A 15,315-nucleotide genomic window follows, 5' to 3' on the forward strand; every position below is an offset into this window, starting at 1 on the left:
AAAGCAGGAGTAGGGGGAGCATACCTAAACATGATAAAGGCCATATACAAAAACCTACAGCCAACATCATACTCAACAAACAAACTAAAAGCTTTCCCCTGAAATCAGGCACAGATAGTGGTGTTCGCTTTCACCACTTCTATTCAGCATAATATGGGGGTTCTGGCCACAGTGATCAGACAAGAAAAATAAATAAAAGGCATCCAGATTGGCATTGCAGATGACATGATAGTGTACATAGAAAACCCTATAGACTCAACCTAATAAGTGAATTTATCAAAATAGCAGAATATAAAGTCAATATTCAGAAATAAAAGGCATTTTTGTATGCCAACAATGAAATATCAGAAACAGAAACTAGGAAAATATCCCATTTACTATAGCAACAAGAAAAATGAAGTACCTAGGAATAAACTTAAGCAAGGAGTAAAAGAAAAGTACTCAGAAAACTAACTACTGAACACTGAAGGAAGAGATTAAGAAAGATACAAATAAGTGGAAGCATATACTGTGTTCATGATTAGAATAAAGTCATTAAAATGCCCAAAGCTATCTATAGATTCAACACAAATCCTATTAAAATGCCAATGACATATTTCACAGATATAGAACAAATATTTCAAAGATTTATATAGAACCATAAACAACCCCAAATAGCCTCAGCAATTTTGAGAAACGTGGCTTACAGTCCCAGCACCAAGGAAAATCAAGCCTCATTGCTGCTGACTGTGCAAACCAGTTGAGGTTGGGGCGGAGAAAGAAACTGCCAGTCTCTCAGCAGAGTCCACTTGTTTAAAGGGCCCCCACCATCCTAGAATGTCTGCAGATCCATCCACTCTGGGAACAGTGGCCAGGGCAACAGCTAGAGAGGCACCAGTCCCATACAGAAGTGGGAGAAATGCCTGGAAAAGGGGCAAGTACTAGGCAAGTGGCATTGTTCCTTCTCAGACCACTCCCCCTCATACAGCACCACCACGTGGTGAAACAGGTTGCCCTCTACTGATGAATCCCTAAGGCTCCACCCCTTACATCATCACAGGAGTGACAGCTCTACCTAAGACACATAGGCAAAAAAAAAGAAAAAAAAAAAAAAAAAAACACAGGAGCCTGTCAAGATGAGGAGACAGAGATATATGGCCCAAAAAAGGGAACAGATCAAGGTTCCAGTGGGAGAACTAAACAACGAGGAGATAGCCAACCTAACAGACACAGAAATCCAAACACTGGTGATAAAGATGCTCACAGGCCTGACAGATATGCTTGAGTACAGCAAACACATAAAAGAAGAAGTGAAGGCTATGCTAAGTGAAACAAAGGGAAATCCACAAAAAAACAATGGTGAAGGGAAGAAAACTGGGATTCAGATCAATGATTTGGAACATAAGGAAGAAAAAAACAATCAACCAGTACAGAATGAGGAAACAAGAATTGAAAAAAATGAGGAGAGGCTTGGGAACCTTCGGGACAACTTTAAACATGCCAACATTTGAATTATGGGGGTGCCAGAAGGAGAAAAGGAAGAGCAAGAAATTGAAAACTTATGTGAAAAAATAATGTAGGAAAACTTCCCAAATTTTGTGATGGAAATAGACATACAAGTCAGGAAGCCCAGTGTCCCAGGCGAGCTGAACCCAGAGGGGACCACACCAAAACACATCATGATTAAAATGCCAAAGGTGAAAGATAAAGAGAGAATCCTAAAAGCAGCAAGAGAGAAGCAGAGTTGCCTACAAAGGGGTGCCTATAAGACTACCAGCTGATTTCTCAAAAGACACTTTACAGGCAAGAAGGGACTGACAAGAAGTATTCAATGTGATGAAAAGCAAGGACCTACAATCAAGATTACTCTATCCAGCAAAGTTATCATTTAGAATGGAAGTTCAGATGAAGTGCTTCCCAGACAAGGTAAAGCTAAAGGAGTTCATCATCACCAAACCATTATTATATGAAATGTCAAAGGGACTTACTTAAGAAAAAGAAGGTCAAAACTATGAACGTTAAAATGACAACAAACTCACAACTATCAACAACTGAATCAAAAAATAAAAACAAAATCCAACTAAGCAAACCAGAATAGGAACAGAATCATAGGTATGGGGATCATTTGGAGGGTTATCAGCTGGAATGGGAAGGGGGAGAAATGGGGAAATGGTGCAGGGATTAAGAAGAATAATCGGTTGGTACAAAATAGACAGGAGGAAGTTAAGAATAATATAGGAAAGGGTGAAGCCAAAGAACTTACATGCACGACCCATGGACCTGAACTAAAGTGGGGTGAGATTGCTGGGGGGAAGGGTGGTACTGGGAAGAGCGGAGCAAAGGGGAAAAAACTGAACTAACAACATAATAAAATATACTTAAAATATTTTAATGATAAATAAAGAAATACAACTAATTTCTGTATGTTGATCATGCATTGTGTAGTTTTGTTGAATTTCAAAAATACACAATCTATTAGCTCTAATAGATTTTTTGAAAGCTTTATAATTTTTTCATATGTAAGACTGTGTCATCCACAGATGGAGATAGTTTACTTTTTTCCCCCTCATTTGAATGACTTATTCTTGCCTGATTGCTCTGGCTTGAACTCCATATACAATGTTGAGTGGCAGAGGTGAAAGCAGACGTTTTTTTTCCTGTCATCTTAAGGAGAAAGTTTTCACCATCACCACTGAATATTATATGAGTTGTAGTTTTTATTCATAAATGCTTTTTATCCTGTTAAAGGAGTTTTTTTAATATTTCTAGTTTGTCAAGTGTATCACAAAATGGATCTTCATTTTGTCAGTTTTTTTGCATTGATTGAGAGGATCATGTTTTTTTCCCTTCATTTTATTAATGTTGTGTAATGCATCAATTGATTGTGTTAGAGTGAACAAACCTTGTGTTCTTGGGATGCATCACACTTTATCATGTATATAATTCTTTTTAATTAACAGTTTGATTTGGTATGTTAGTATTTTGTTGAGAATTATTTTTCTTAATTGTTCTTATTAAAAATATATACAGGGTGAAAATGAGAAGGGATTAAGCTAGGAAAAACCTCATAGACACAGCAAATAGTATGATGATTCAAAGATGGACAGCACGGGAGGTAGTAGAGGGTAACAGGGTAAATGGTGATGCAAGGAGTCTTGACTTGGGATGGTGAACATTTAATATACAGATGATGTATGATAGAATTGTACACCTGAAACCTGTATAATTTTATTTACCAATGTCACTCAAAAATTTTCAATAAAAAATAAAAAAGAAAGAAATTTTAATTAGTAGTTCTGGTACACAGGTCAGCAAATGTTAAAGAATAATTTTTAAATTTTCTGAAAATAATATTTCTTTATTTTGAGGTTTGTCAGCTTGCTATTTAACAGACACCCTTCAAATCTCAGTAGCTTACAAAACAAACATGAATTTCTCAGTTACATTGGATATTAGTTGCTGTGATTCTTTCTGGGTCTAAGTTCAGCTCCACTTGCCCAAATCCAATCACATGGCCGAGCCCATGATGTAAATTCCACCCATGGAGGCAGACAAGCCTAATGATGGCTGGGTATACATATTTCCTTTACAGAAAAGGGAGTAGTGAATTAGTCCTAAGATTTTAAGATTCCCTCATTTTCACTTGATTGGTTTTAGAATGCATTAGAGTATTGGATCATAAAATATTTCTAATGAATGACATGTTTGTTTTGACAGAAGTCACCAATCCTTTGCAGATTATGTATAGTGTGTCACAAGGATATCGACCCGACACTAGTGAAGAAAGTCTGCCATTTGATATACCTCATCGAGTACTGATGGTCTCACTCATAGAAAGTGGATGGGCACAAAACCCAGATGAAAGGCCATCCTTCCTAAGTGAGTAAATACTTTCATCTGGACCTTCTGAATTATAAAATAGTGAATATACTGTGAATAAAATACTCCTTGAAACACAAATTAGATGACAACCTCAAAGTTGTTTTTATTCTCTTCACTCTTGTTTTTCATATCATTTATAAAAGTGTAACTGCTTCTAGAGCAGAATTGAGATTACTAATAGAAAAGAAAAATCTGACAGGGATAATGATTCCATTCTTGTATGCAACAAATATTTATAGAATGCTTCACTTTTACCGTGCCTGTGAGATGAACACCGAGAAGAGTGTAGTGACCAGGATAGTCTAAGTTGCCAAATTCCTGGATCTCACATCCCAGTTGAGACAGCAGAGGAAAATAAATAAATAAATAAATAAATAAATAAACAAACAAACAAACAAACAAACAAGCTGTAAATTATGGAAGTCCTACAGGGAGATAAGCAAGTAACGGGAGGGGAAGGAAAGTCCTTTACTTAGAAACAAATGTTTGAAGAGAAAAATCACAGGTTGAAAAGGAGGCAGCCTTCTACAGCTAAAGGCAGGTATTTCAGGCTGAGAAAACAGCCAGGGCAAAACCCTCAGCTGGAGGAGGAAAGTTTGTATTCCAGAGGAACAAAAAGAGGCCTGAGTGGCTAGAATACAGTGAGCCAGAAAGGGAGTGATACGGAGAGGGAAGAAGAGGATACTGCTGTCATAAAAGGGCTACGTATTTGTTCCCAGTGCAGTGAAATGCCATGGAAGCACATCTTAAAGGAAATGAGCTGATCTAATACGAGTTTAGAAGTCACTCTTGCTGCTGTGTGGACTGGAGGCAAAGACCAGCCAGGAGACTTCCCTAATCAATGTGGTAATCCTGGAGACAGAAAAATTAGACAGAATTAAGATTTACCTCAGGGGAAGAATGAGTCATCACCTAAATGCAAACATGGGGGAAATTTCATGACCTCAGGTTAGGCAGAGTTCTAGGATATGACATTCAATATAAGATCTCTAAAAGAATTGATAATTGGACTTCACAGGAACTGAAGTCTTTTGCATTTCACAGATGTATTAAAAAATAAAAAGACAAGCCACAGACTGGGAATATTCATTCCAAATAAACAGTGAACTATATTTTTCATTCAAAACTTATGTCCAGTGCTCACCAGTGTTATATTTAAAAAATCAAATTTGCTAAAATAATGGGTTCACATTTTATCTCTTACTTCTCAGATCTATGTCGGAAGTTACCGCCTTTGTCCCCAGTGCCACCTCCAAATAGTAATTTCTTTTCCATTTCCTAAAAGTTCTAGCTCTTCTGCAGCTCATGCATTAGACAATACCTACTTCTCTGCATATCTCCTGGGTTTTCCCTGCTGTTGCCTGAAGACTAGGGCATCTGGCCCTACTGATATCTCCACCTGCATTGATCAAGACTCTGAGTACTTGAGAATCCTCCACACACCCTGGAGTTGTCTGTGCATCTCTCCTCTCTGGTACTCTGTCTGCCTTAGTTGACAATCTCCTGCACTCAGTGTCCCCAGGCTCCACCTCATGAACATCCTTCTCAAGGCAGCAAGCCTGGCAATCCTAAGGCTCACTGCATCTGTTTCCCATCTCTCCAATCACTGTCCTTTGTTGCCTGATAGATGCTGTCTTGAAAACCACTCTCTGTTTTGTGTATTTGTCTGGCTTTTTTTTTTTTTTTTTGGTTGCTTCAGGCAGGAGGGTAAATCGGTCCCTGTTACTCTATCTTGACCACAGTGGAACTTCCTGTTTTCTCTTTAAATCAGTGGCCCAAAGTTGGCACTAAACACTGCTTCCATTCTGATATACCAGCTGTTCGCAAGGTGTGGTGCAGGGACTCCTGGGGGGCAGGTATTCCCTGAAACTCTTATAGGGATTCATAAAACCAAAATGGTTTTCAAAATAATAAATACTAGGATACTATATTCCCTTTTTACTCTCATCCTCTCAAGAGCATGTAGTAGATTTTTCCAGAGGCTAAATGAGGCATGATGGTATCATTGCTATAATAGATAATGCAATGTGTTCTCATATACTATTGTTTTAAACTTCTCCATTTTAATTTCTAATATACAAATTATCAGTGAATACAAACCACATATACAAAAGCTCTTTGGGTTACTCAATAATTCTGACATGTCCTGAGCCCTAAAGACTTGAGAGTTGCTATCTTAGACAATCATCTTGACATCTCCGTGTCTCCAAAGTGACACTCTCCTTAAAACTTTCCATCTGGTGACTTCCAAGACACAAGCGACTACTCTTGTCCCTTCCTCAATCTTTTCTCTTTCTCTACTCAATTTCTAACCACCTGAAAACCTCAGAACTCTAATATAGGTCCTTGACTTCTTGCTATCTATAGTCTTCCCAGGTGATACAGTCCCGACCATGCCTTTATATTTGTTAGTGCACTTGTCGTGATATCTGGAGCACTGACCTCTCCCTTGAGCAACAAGTTCATTTTTTATTGTAGTAATAGTAGTAATTACGACTGTTTCTACTTGTTGGCTATTATGAATAATGCTACTGTGAGTGTTCATATGCCAGTCTTTGTGTGAGTATGTTTCATTTCTCTTAGTAGAATTGCTCAGTTGTATGGTAAATATATATTCCATTTAAATAAACCATTTTCCACAATTGCTGCATCATGTGCATTTACACCAGCAATGGATGAGGTTTTCAGTTTCTCTGCATCACTGTCATCACTTGCTACTGCCTGTCTTTTAAATTATAGCTATGAGGGGGAACCCAAAAGGAATGGAATTGTCTTCTGGAGGGTGGGTCCCTTGTACAAGCTTCCTCTGCTACGTGAGTATTCTAGGAATCCATCTGTATTAGTGTACATGCTGGTGTTGTTGTGAGAGGCTATGTTTGGCTTCAGTGCATTTTTTTTTTGAAGACTCAACACATTTGCTCATTTCATGATGGGTGATTTATGAGCACACCTGCCCACACCACACTAAGTGTTCAGCAGTTTCTGACCAAAAGCAGCGTGACCCCCATGTCCTACCCTCCCTATTCCCCCAATCTCACTCCAAGAAAAAAAATTTTTTTCCCCTGGATGCAAAAGTCCTCAGAGGGAAATGTTTTGCTGATATGGAAGAGGTGAAACAAACAAAAAAAATAAGGCAGAATCACTGAAAGGCATCAAAGTCAGTAAGTTCAAAAACTGTTTTCAGCAATGGAAAAAATATCTCAATAGGTGTATCGCCTAAAATGGAGAGTACTTTGAAGGTGACTGAGGTTTAAACATATAAAAATAAATACACAATTTTTTATAAATTCCAGGGTTTTTGTTCCCCCCTCGTATTTTAGTGGGTATTGAGTGATATCTCATTGTAGTTTTTAGTTTGCATTTCCTAATGATGAATGATGTTAAACATATTTTCATGTGCTTTTTATCTATCTCCTTCAGTGAAATATAATTTTTTACCAATTTTTAAATTGGGTTATTTGTCTTAATAAGTTGTCCAGAGTTCTTATATATTCTAGATATATGTCTTTTGGTGGATGCATGATGTGCTAAAAATGTTCTCTCAGTCTGTGGTCACTCTTCTCATTTTTCTTAATAGTGTCTTTTGAAGTGTAAAAGTTTTCAATATTTTGAAGTTTAATTATCAGTTTTTTATGGATCTTGTTTTTTATGTCATATCTAAGAATTCTTTTGCCTAACCAAGGTCATGAAGATTTTCTCCTATATTTACATTTAGGTGCATGATCCTTTTCAGGTTAGTTCTGCATACAGTATGAGGGTGAGATTCTAAATTCATCTGTTTCCATGTGTCTATCCAACTGTCCTAGCACCATCTGTTGATTTGACTCTACTTTCCCCATTAAATTGCCTTTTTAATTTTATCAAAAAGAAAAAAAAAAAAAAGCAACTGACCGTAATTGTAAGGGATTAATTTTAGACTCTATTCTGTTTCTGTTCCATTGATCTATATATCTGTGTTTTATTTTTTATCCTCCTACTCCCCTTTCACAACCCTCAGTTTGTTCTCTGTACCTATGGGCCTATTTCTGTTTTATTTTGTATTTAGGTTCCAGATATAAATAAAATCATATGGTATTTGTCTTTTATCTGTCTTACTTATTTCACTTAGCATAATACACTCTAGGTCCATCTACGTTGTCTCAAATGGCAGGATTTCATTCTTTATATGGCTGAGTAGTATTCCATTATGTATGTACCACATCTTTATTCATTCATCTATTGATAGACATTTAGGTGGCTTCCATATGTTGGCCATTGTAAATAATGCTCCTGTGAATATAGGGGTGCATATATCTTTTCAAATTGTTTTTGCTTCCTTTATATATAGTCCCAGAAGTGGAATTGCTGGGTCATAAGGCCGTTCCACTTTTATTTTATTTTATTTATTTATTTTTTTTATGGAAACTACCTACTTTTTTCCACAGTAGCTGCACCAGTCTGCATTCTCACCAACAGTGCACAGGGGTTCCCTTTTCTCCACATCTTTTCCAGAACTTGTTGTTCATTGATTTAACTCATTGTGGTTTTAATTTGCACCTCTCTGATCATTAGAGACATTGAGCATCTTTTCATATGTCTATTTGCCATCTGTATATCCTCTTTAGAGAAATGTCTGTTCAACTCTTCTGCCCATTTTTTCAATTGGATTGTCTTTTTGTTTGTTGGTGGTATTAAGTTGTATGAGTTCCTTATATATTTTTTATATTAACCTCTTATTGGATGTATCATTTACAAATACCTTCCCCCATCCAGTAGATTGTCTTCATTTTGTTGATGGTTTTCTTTGCTGTACAGCTTTTTAATTTGATGTAGTCCCACCCATTTATTTTTGCTTTCATTGCCCTTATCTGAAGAGACATATTAAGAAAACATTACTAACACTGATGTCAAAAAGTTTATTGCCTGTTTTCTTCTAGGAGTTTTATGATTTCAGGTCTCACATTTAAGTCTTTAATTTACTTTGAGTTAATCTTTCTCTGTGGTGTACATATATCTGATGTCTTCATGCTTGTCATAAAGGCTGTTGAGACAGCTGATTGTCATCAGTTTGGGGAAAAACTGGCTTAGGGCTTTATCAGTTAAATATTGGCATTTATACTCTTCAACTTAATGCTTAGATGCAATCTGAACTCTTTTTTTTTTCTCTTATTTAGAATGTTTAATAGAACTTGAACGAGTTCTGAGAACATTTGAAGAGATAAGTTTTCTTGAAGCTGTTATGCAACTAAAGAAAACAAAGGTAAATCTATTGCTAAATGAAGTGTTAGAAATCAGACTTTAAACAATTACATATTAGTTGTGAAAATTTTTAGTTTATAGTTCTTACCTATATACTTTTTACAGGTATGGGCTACAATATTGGGGTGGGAGAGTTTACCAGAGACTGTAAATACTATCATTCTTCTGTTGCCTAAGAGCTTTTCCATTTCATTCACATGGCCACCTCCAGATTTCAAAGACATTTACAGAAATCCCATATATTAAATTTAAATGTAATGTGTAATGAATGCCAGTGTGTACAATGAATTCCCTAAATCAACTAGAGGTTTTTTAAATCAACATTTATTTCCCTAAAGTTTTAATATATTCAGAGTAATAGATGTCTGAGTTCATGCACTTCTCTGTCCAGTGTTCTCAGGCTTTTCTAAGATATAAGTTAAGCTGTAGGATTTTTATTAAAAGTTGAGGCCAAATGTGTATTTTTAAATTGCTTTTTTTAGTTTTCCTCACTTGATGTTGCATAGACCAAAATAGCAGTTGATAGGGATATTCTTTAATTTTTTTTTTAAATCCTTATATCAGTTTTGTAAAACTGATCAGGCAAGAATATTATCTCCATTATATAAGTGAGATAACAGGGTATATGGAAGTGAGTGACATACCACCACAAATAGCTAGCAAACAGCGGGGCCAAAAGTAGAATACAAATTTAATAAGATTTTTCATAAAGAAATTTCTGAAAACAAAGATCACCATTTAGGGTGAGTTGTTCTGTTTGAATGTTTTACTCATATAATTTCTTAATCACCTCCAATTAAAGTACATACATATGTACATATATATTCATTTCAGTTACAGAGTGCTTCACGTACCACTCACTTGTGTGACAAGAAGAAAACGGAGTCATCTCTGAACATATCTCTAAATCATGGTCCACAAGAGGTAAAAAAAAAAGAAAAAAGAAAAAAGAAATCATTGATAAACTCAAACCGTGAGAAGAACATGCAAAGTCATTTAGTCTGACTCCTTCTTTTGCATTCGAGAAGCTAGCCTGGGAGGTTATAGCATCTGTTAGGAAGCTATGGGAAGTCCCCACTAGATCCATAGCCCACTTCTTCAAGTTGTCTCCGCAGAGCACAGTTCTGCCTCCTTGTTTGACTCTGGCTTCTGTAGGACTCCACTGACTACAGTTCTACCACTACACTTATGCCTGCCTGTCCTTTCCTCTTATGATAGTTAATGAAAGAAAAGCACCAGTTGTGTGGCTCTCCACAAATATTTCTTCAGGCATATCCATACAGGCTTATTTCATATTGCTCATTTCTTTTAAGAATATGTATGTTCACTTTACAGATTCAGAAAATAGCTTCAAAATGAACTGTAAAACACTCTACGTGGTCTTTTAATCACCTATACATACACTGTCTCATTGGATTTCTGAACCCATACATGCACATTTTTAGATAGATATTACAGAGATCACAGAAAAAGAACCAGAGAGCCAGAGGGTTAAAATGTCTTGTAGAAGATGAGTTTGTAACTCCGTGACAGAACTAGAAACGGGCCAAGCCCTCCCCCATTTCTCCATGGACCTCTCCATTTGAAAGGAAACTAACACATTGAGAGTGGGCATTTGCTTTGAATCAGTAGGTAACCAGAGTTACAGATTTCATATTTCTCATCAACTGTACAGAGCCTCTGAGATCATAGATCAAATACTGAAAAAATAATGATTTATAATATATTTAATTATTGTACCCCCCCATTTGAGTTGATTAAAAAATCAAGTTTTTCTGTTTATTTGATATATGTGTATCTTTACTTTTGTAAGGTATAATCTGTAGTAGTTTTGTTTATAATCTGTGGTATCTTTGTTTATATTAAGCGAAATTCAAGAACTAGTTAGAAATTAAAGCTGTATAACTTTTAAAATAATTTTTTATTAACCTAAATTGTTTATCCCCTGTTTACTTTAGGAATCATGTGGATCCTCTCAGCATAAAAGTAGTGCTTCTCCTGGAACCTCAAGGTCCCTGTCAGCTCCTCAAGACAATGATTTTTTATTTAGTACGTAAATTTTTTTAGTATGATTTGCAAGTTTTCCATTTTCTTTCAAGATGATATTCTTGGAAAATAATCATGGTTTGTATGGAACATGTCTTTCATTTTCATTTATAACTCATTTTTACAAAGGAACAGAGAGTAAAGGTGTTCTAGGGATGTTCAACAAACACACTTAAGTATCTAAGGCATGATGTTATACATTATAGAAAAATATTTAAAAACGTAAGAAAAAGGAACAATGTGTCTTAAGTATCCACAGTGTGAGACAGAAAGTGATGTAATGGGGGTGGACATGAAACTGTGGTATTTCAGTGGGAGACTAGCATTTTTTACAAGTACTTTCATAACAACTGTGTGAGGAAGACTTTCCTCATTTTACATATTTTTAAGATCAAGACTTCTGGATCACATGGTTAGTAGCTGGCAAATCCAAGACTCGAAGCCAGATCTTTGATAAATATTTTCATGTCATTCTGCTATACCATGTAGTCATCATAAAGAACTATTTTTGACTGAAGAGTGAAACTAGTTTTAAAGGTTGGGTATTCCAGGCACAGGAACAGCATAGGGGCTCAGCAGTAGGAAAACACAGAACAGTGAGTAGTCTGGATTAGCTGAAGGGGGAATGGAAGGAGAGGGGGAAAGGTCAGCAGGGTGGCATCCAACACCAGGCTGCACTGTCTGGCTTTCACTTGTGTAGGGAGCAGCTATTGCAAATGATGAAATCTTTTGCTTCAGGAAGATTCATCCTGGCCAGACGCTGTAGGATATTTTGGAAGGAAAAGGAAACAAGGTGGGGTGACCAGTTTGGAGACTCCTGGTCTATTGCTGCTGCACAGCTGAGAGACTAGGTAGCCTGATCAAAGTACAGGAAGGGAAGATGCCACTCTTAGGACTTGATAACTTCTCACTTGCAGAAGGGAACGGAGAGAAATATAGCTGTGACTGGGAGAACACTGGTGTTACTAACTGAAATAGGTTTTAGAGTTAAATGGAATAATTAAGTTTTTCATGTTTTTTTTTAAATTTGAGGTGCTCAGCAATGTATATGAGGCTGCTTAAAATGTAAGACCAAAGTTCTCTAAAGTCAGAAAACTTAATTACATGAACTTGGGAAGAGAGGTGACAGCTGAGGTCCTGAGGCTCTATAGGATTACCAAAGGAGATTGTAGAGACACACTTCATGTACAGAATTAAAGGACACATTTAAACTGCAGGAGGAGGAAGAATACGTGAAAGAAGAAAAAGGGGATGATGTAAAGAAGTAAATTTCCATGATTTTTAATTTACATAGGAGAGACAAGCACAGACAGAAGTATGGTTAAAAATAAAAAATCAGTATAAACCTTTTTTTGTTCTAAAAAAATATTTACTTGTAGAATTAGGTTTATGAGTCAGATTTAACAGCAGTGAAGAATTATAGACATTTGACTGCTCTCCTCTGTATGACCCAGTGTTGATACTTGAGCTAACAGAAATAGCTAAGGAATATCCTACCCCAATGAAGATGTTGTTTTTCAGGAAAAACCCAGGACTTCTCTACCCTGCTTCACCTCCCAGTAAATCACAGCTGGGACAACATGTGTGCAGCTCAGAGGGCCACACTCTGTGACCACAAGACTGCCCTGTGCTCTTTAGCAATAAATTCACTCTCAGCCAAGGGAAATTCAGATAAATATCTACCGTAAGGTGCTTCTGATACTATTCACCTCACAACTATATGCTCCGTATATCTGTCATACAGTCAGTTTTATTCGTCTTTATTTCCTTAATATGATAAATATATATATATTCTTAAGTTGGAAAGCACTTCCAATCACAGAACACAGGAGGGCTAACCTGTAACTACAGGCTCAGTGGTATGCCATGAGTATCACTCTAGGAAGGGATGCTAAAAGAAGGTGTGACCTAATCCTTTATTAAAGGCAAAGTTATTTTTGTTTATTTAATGAATATACAGGTATGTTTTATATATTTTTAAAAACCTGAAACATGGTTTTGCCCCCATGATTTATAGCATATAAAAAGGCAGTGTTTTTTCCTGGAGGGGATTGGAAGAGATAACTCAAATATCTGATTGTTTCCTAAAAATTAACAGCATCCCCCTAAAATACTGGTTTTCCATATTAGCACAATCACAGTAAAATTAGGTTTTATACCTTATCATTTCTGTTTTCATCCGGTTTTACTCCTCACTGCATATCTCTTTGCACCTTTTAATTGTCACCCATGCTTTGTACAGAGCGATCAGAGCCTGGAATGGCCCAGCAGTGGATCCAGAGTAAAAGGGAGGATGTTGTGAGCCAGATGACCGAAGCCTGCCTTAACCAGTCTCTGGATGCCCTTCTGTCCCGGGACCTGATCATGAAGGAGGACTATGAACTCATCAGCACCAAACCCACAAGGACTGCAAAAGTCAGGCAGTTACTGGACACCACTGACATCCAAGGAGAGGAATTTGCCAAAGTTATAGTTCAAAAGCTGAAGGACAACAAGCAGATGGGTCTCCAGCCATACCCGGAAATACTGTCAGCTTCTCAATCACCATCTTTAAATTTATTTCAAAATAAAAGTTTATAGGTGACTTTCAAGAAGAAAAGTCAGATTATTAAATGGTATTTTATAGTACTATTGCCCTGATCAGACTGTCTTTATGAAATCCATGTGAGTATTAGTAGCTTTAATGCAGTTTCTCTTTCAGGTAAATATTAGTTTCCTCCAGGACATTACAGTAGTTTTAAAATTAATATAGAAAAATGTTTGCATTTCGCTACAGTTCAATTTTTATCTTTTTGGTTAATTGAAGCTATTTTTAAAATGTAATAATTATATGCTTCTTATACATAATGTCTATAGGAATCAGGTGTTTCTCATGGAACCTGTCTTCACATTCACTTTGTGGATTATTTATTACTCATCCAAGATGCAATCTGGCTTTTGCATTGTGCCCTTTATGTTTCCATCAGAGAGAGCACAGCTCTGCTGTCCAGGTTCACATCCTCTCCCAAAGCGTGTAGGGTATGCATTAAACTCCCCAGATTACATTTTAAATGTTATTTATTGAATTCTTCTTTTTAAACTTGTTTTGGAGGTAAAACAATACCAAGTATATAAAGAAAAGTGTTCATCTTTCAACATGTGTTTCTACCTCTGTTTCTCACCTCAACCAACCACCACAGGGTGAACAGCGTGATGTGTGTGTCCTTCTGTCTCCTTCTTCTTCCTCGTTTGGGAAAAGACCTTTCTTCATACTACCATCATTATAGCCTTATCCTGCAGCCTGTTTTCTGCACTAACATCATATCTGGACCACAAATATTTCTGGTGTATTCTTTATAACTGCATAATATCAAAGCGACTTTTTTATTTTCATTAAGATGTAGTGTGAGTTCTTTCTTGGTTAATTAAGTTATGTCAAAGTAAAAATGTACAAGGAATAATAGCCCTTTTCTGAAAATATTTATAATATTAACAATGTCAGCAAAAATGATACAGGACAAATTTGAAAGTACAAACTTTCAAGAAGCACCACACCCACAGTATGAAAAAATGAGTAAGAGTAGAAATGACTGGATGGCATTGAGGCAATTAAATATTTTATTAAGATTATCAAATATGTATTTTAATCTCCAAAATGGAGGTTGACATTAACCTGTGGTGCCACATTACTATGACTCTAAGAAATATGGAAATTTATATGGAAAATAGAAACTAATTAGGTATTGCATAATCTGTTATTATAACTATTATTTTTAAAGTGTTAGGATAAAGATTTAATTTGAGAAGTTTCCCATTTCTCTTTACATATTCTAAAATTTTAAATCTTGATAGTTTCAAATTGGCCTTGATATTGGTTTGATGATGTGGTAATCTGATTGGTAAAATGACCATTGCCCTTTGTTTTCCATTCTGCCTAGATCTAAAAACTCAACCTTCCAATTGGTCTGTATGTGTATGATACACGCATACTAGCCACTTTCTACCATAATTTAACATGAGGGAGACAGAATAGTCATCCACAAATAGCAACTTATAATGAAATTATATCAAGGGTCTGGGTGGATCTGCAAACAGCCCTCATCCCTAGTAGAACTGCTGTCATCCCAGTGGCCAGTTTTCATTGCAGCTCATGTTCAGTAACAGTGATGTATAGGGAAAGAGTGGCAGAGT

At 36.3% G+C, this 15,315-nt stretch overlaps 1 protein-coding gene across 1 annotated transcript in view; it reads left to right on the forward strand.

Moving 5' to 3' along the window:
* The window catches only part of RIPK2 (receptor interacting serine/threonine kinase 2), a 52,203-nt gene extending 37,923 nt beyond the window's left edge, over window positions 1–14,280 (forward strand). Inside the window, 6 exon segments of the mRNA XM_090283813.1 lie at window positions 3,697–3,858; window positions 9,015–9,100; window positions 9,934–10,023; window positions 11,058–11,148; window positions 12,667–12,834; window positions 13,388–14,280. Of these exon segments, the coding sequence (XP_090139939.1) occupies window positions 3,697–3,858; window positions 9,015–9,100; window positions 9,934–10,023; window positions 11,058–11,148; window positions 12,667–12,834; window positions 13,388–13,725 (935 nt within the window). The 3' untranslated portion in view covers window positions 13,726–14,280.
* Window positions 14,281–15,315: the final 1,035 nt, after the last annotated feature.

This window comes from Furipterus horrens, unplaced genomic scaffold (assembly GCF_987537825.1).
Source record: "Furipterus horrens unplaced genomic scaffold, mFurHor1.1.pri manual_scaffold_7, whole genome shotgun sequence".
NCBI lineage: Eukaryota > Metazoa > Chordata > Mammalia > Chiroptera > Furipteridae > Furipterus > Furipterus horrens.